Below are 1,659 nucleotides of genomic sequence, written 5' to 3' on the forward strand. Positions count from 1 at the left end.
GGGGGGGGGGGGCTGCCTTGGTTAGTTGGGCAGCCTGCTTTTGGCGGGGCCCGCCCTTGGCTCTACCGGCGGCACCTCGGCCATCCCCCCTCCCCCTTTGTCCTCCGAGCAGGGGAGGCAGGGAGAGAACGGCCCGGCACCACAGCCCCATCCTCAGCCCGAAATAAGGTGCGGATGACCTGACCAGGCCCAATCTGCGAATGGAGAGCGCCGACTCTGGAATGTGGCCCGGCGTGATGCATCCCGTGCCAAAAAAATGGACCCGGGGGAGGGTAGTCGCTAGGGAAAGCCATGTCACCGCCAGGGCGTGGGGCTGATGCCTGCCATGCATGGGCGGGCGCGGGAAGGACAACCTGGCCGAGGGGGGATCGGACTCCCTCTCGAGCCGCATTGAGCCGATCGGCCCCCCTCGAGCGCATCACCGAGCGATCACCGATACACACACAATGCCAAAGGGGGGGAGGGATCTGGCCCCCAGTTCCCGGCCCGTGGGCCCGATGCCGTGTGCCTGGCACGCCGCGACACCCACCTTGCCTCCTCTCAGAGGCCCACCTCGCCGCCCCTGAGCGCGCACCACCACGAATGGACAATCCGAGATATGCCAAAAAAAAAAAGAGAGGGACAAGGGCCCCCATGGCCCTGTGGGTGTCACACCACGCCGCACCAACAACACCGCTGAGCATGGAGAAAAAAACGGATGGCCCACGACAGCACGCATGAGCGGCCCTCCCCCCCCCCCGCAAAGGGTCAGTAGGGGTGAAATGCATGGGCTGAACAGGGGAACGAGAAAGGTGCATGGACCTGGTAATTCGGGGACACCCGCTTGGACTCCTCGAGTAGCCGGGTGAGCGGCTTGTGCACGGCCTCCGGCAGCAGGGGCCCGTGAATGCAGCCGAGGAAGGAAGCGAAGAAGTCCATGACAAGACAACGCATTCTGAACCGGACAGGCATGGTTAGCAGCAGAAGGGCGCCGGGGAGAGGGGGGGGAGGGGGGGGGGGTACAGTGTCGTGCCGGACAGGCGTACCCGCGCGGAGAGTCCATGATGGCCTTCTTAGTTAGCCAGTCGAGCATCTGCGAGCTCATGACAAACTCCAGGCAGGGTCCGGTGACCATGTTCTCCAGCGGCGAGGGTGGCAGGGCGCCAGGGGGGAGGTCACCAAGGTCGGTTGCCGAGCCGGCTGTCGGGGTTTGGTCGGGCAGGCACTCCTTCTTGAGGATGATCAGCATCTCGGACAGGTCCTCGGTCAGGTAGTGTTGGGCAACATTGTCGCCCTCCTCGCTGACGTTGTTGTAGCGATAGTAGTTGTTGACTGTGGAAAGGGTGTTAGAGGGGGGCGGCGGGGCGGCGGGGCGGCGGGGCGGCGGGGCGGCGGGGCGGCGGGACGGCAAGGAGGAGCGAGGAAAGGGGAGAAAGCCATCGAGAGGCGGGCGGAGCGGGGCGGACCATTTCGCCAGTGCTCCTTGAACTGGTCAATGGGGGAGAGGATATTCAGCGCCGTCTGGGCGATGCTGATCACAGTGCGGAGGAAACTCATGTTCGCTGTGGGGCGGGGGTCCGGGGGTGTCTCCTCCGGCCGGGGCACGGATTGGACACCGAGAGGGCGAAAGAAAGGCGGAGGGAGGGGCAGAGGGCGAGGGGGCGGGAAGGGAGCGGGAGA

The 1,659-nt window shown here is 65.6% G+C and overlaps 1 protein-coding gene across 1 annotated transcript; it reads right to left on the reverse strand.

Annotated features, from left to right (window-relative positions):
• Nucleotides 1-648: 648 nt before the first annotated feature.
• On the reverse strand, nt 649-1,536 carry H696_00879 (hypothetical protein; the record flags this gene model as incomplete). The annotated part of the gene is made up of 4 exons (XM_009494766.1): nt 649-675; nt 802-934; nt 1,026-1,311; nt 1,446-1,536. 4 exons carry the CDS (start codon nt 1,534-1,536, stop codon nt 649-651), a joined length of 537 nt encoding a protein of 178 aa, XP_009493041.1.
• Between the last annotated feature and the right edge of the window lie 123 nt (nt 1,537-1,659).

The sequence above is a fragment of the Fonticula alba genome (genome assembly GCF_000388065.1).
Source record: "Fonticula alba strain ATCC 38817 unplaced genomic scaffold supercont2.1, whole genome shotgun sequence".
Lineage (NCBI taxonomy): Eukaryota > Rotosphaerida > Fonticulaceae > Fonticula > Fonticula alba.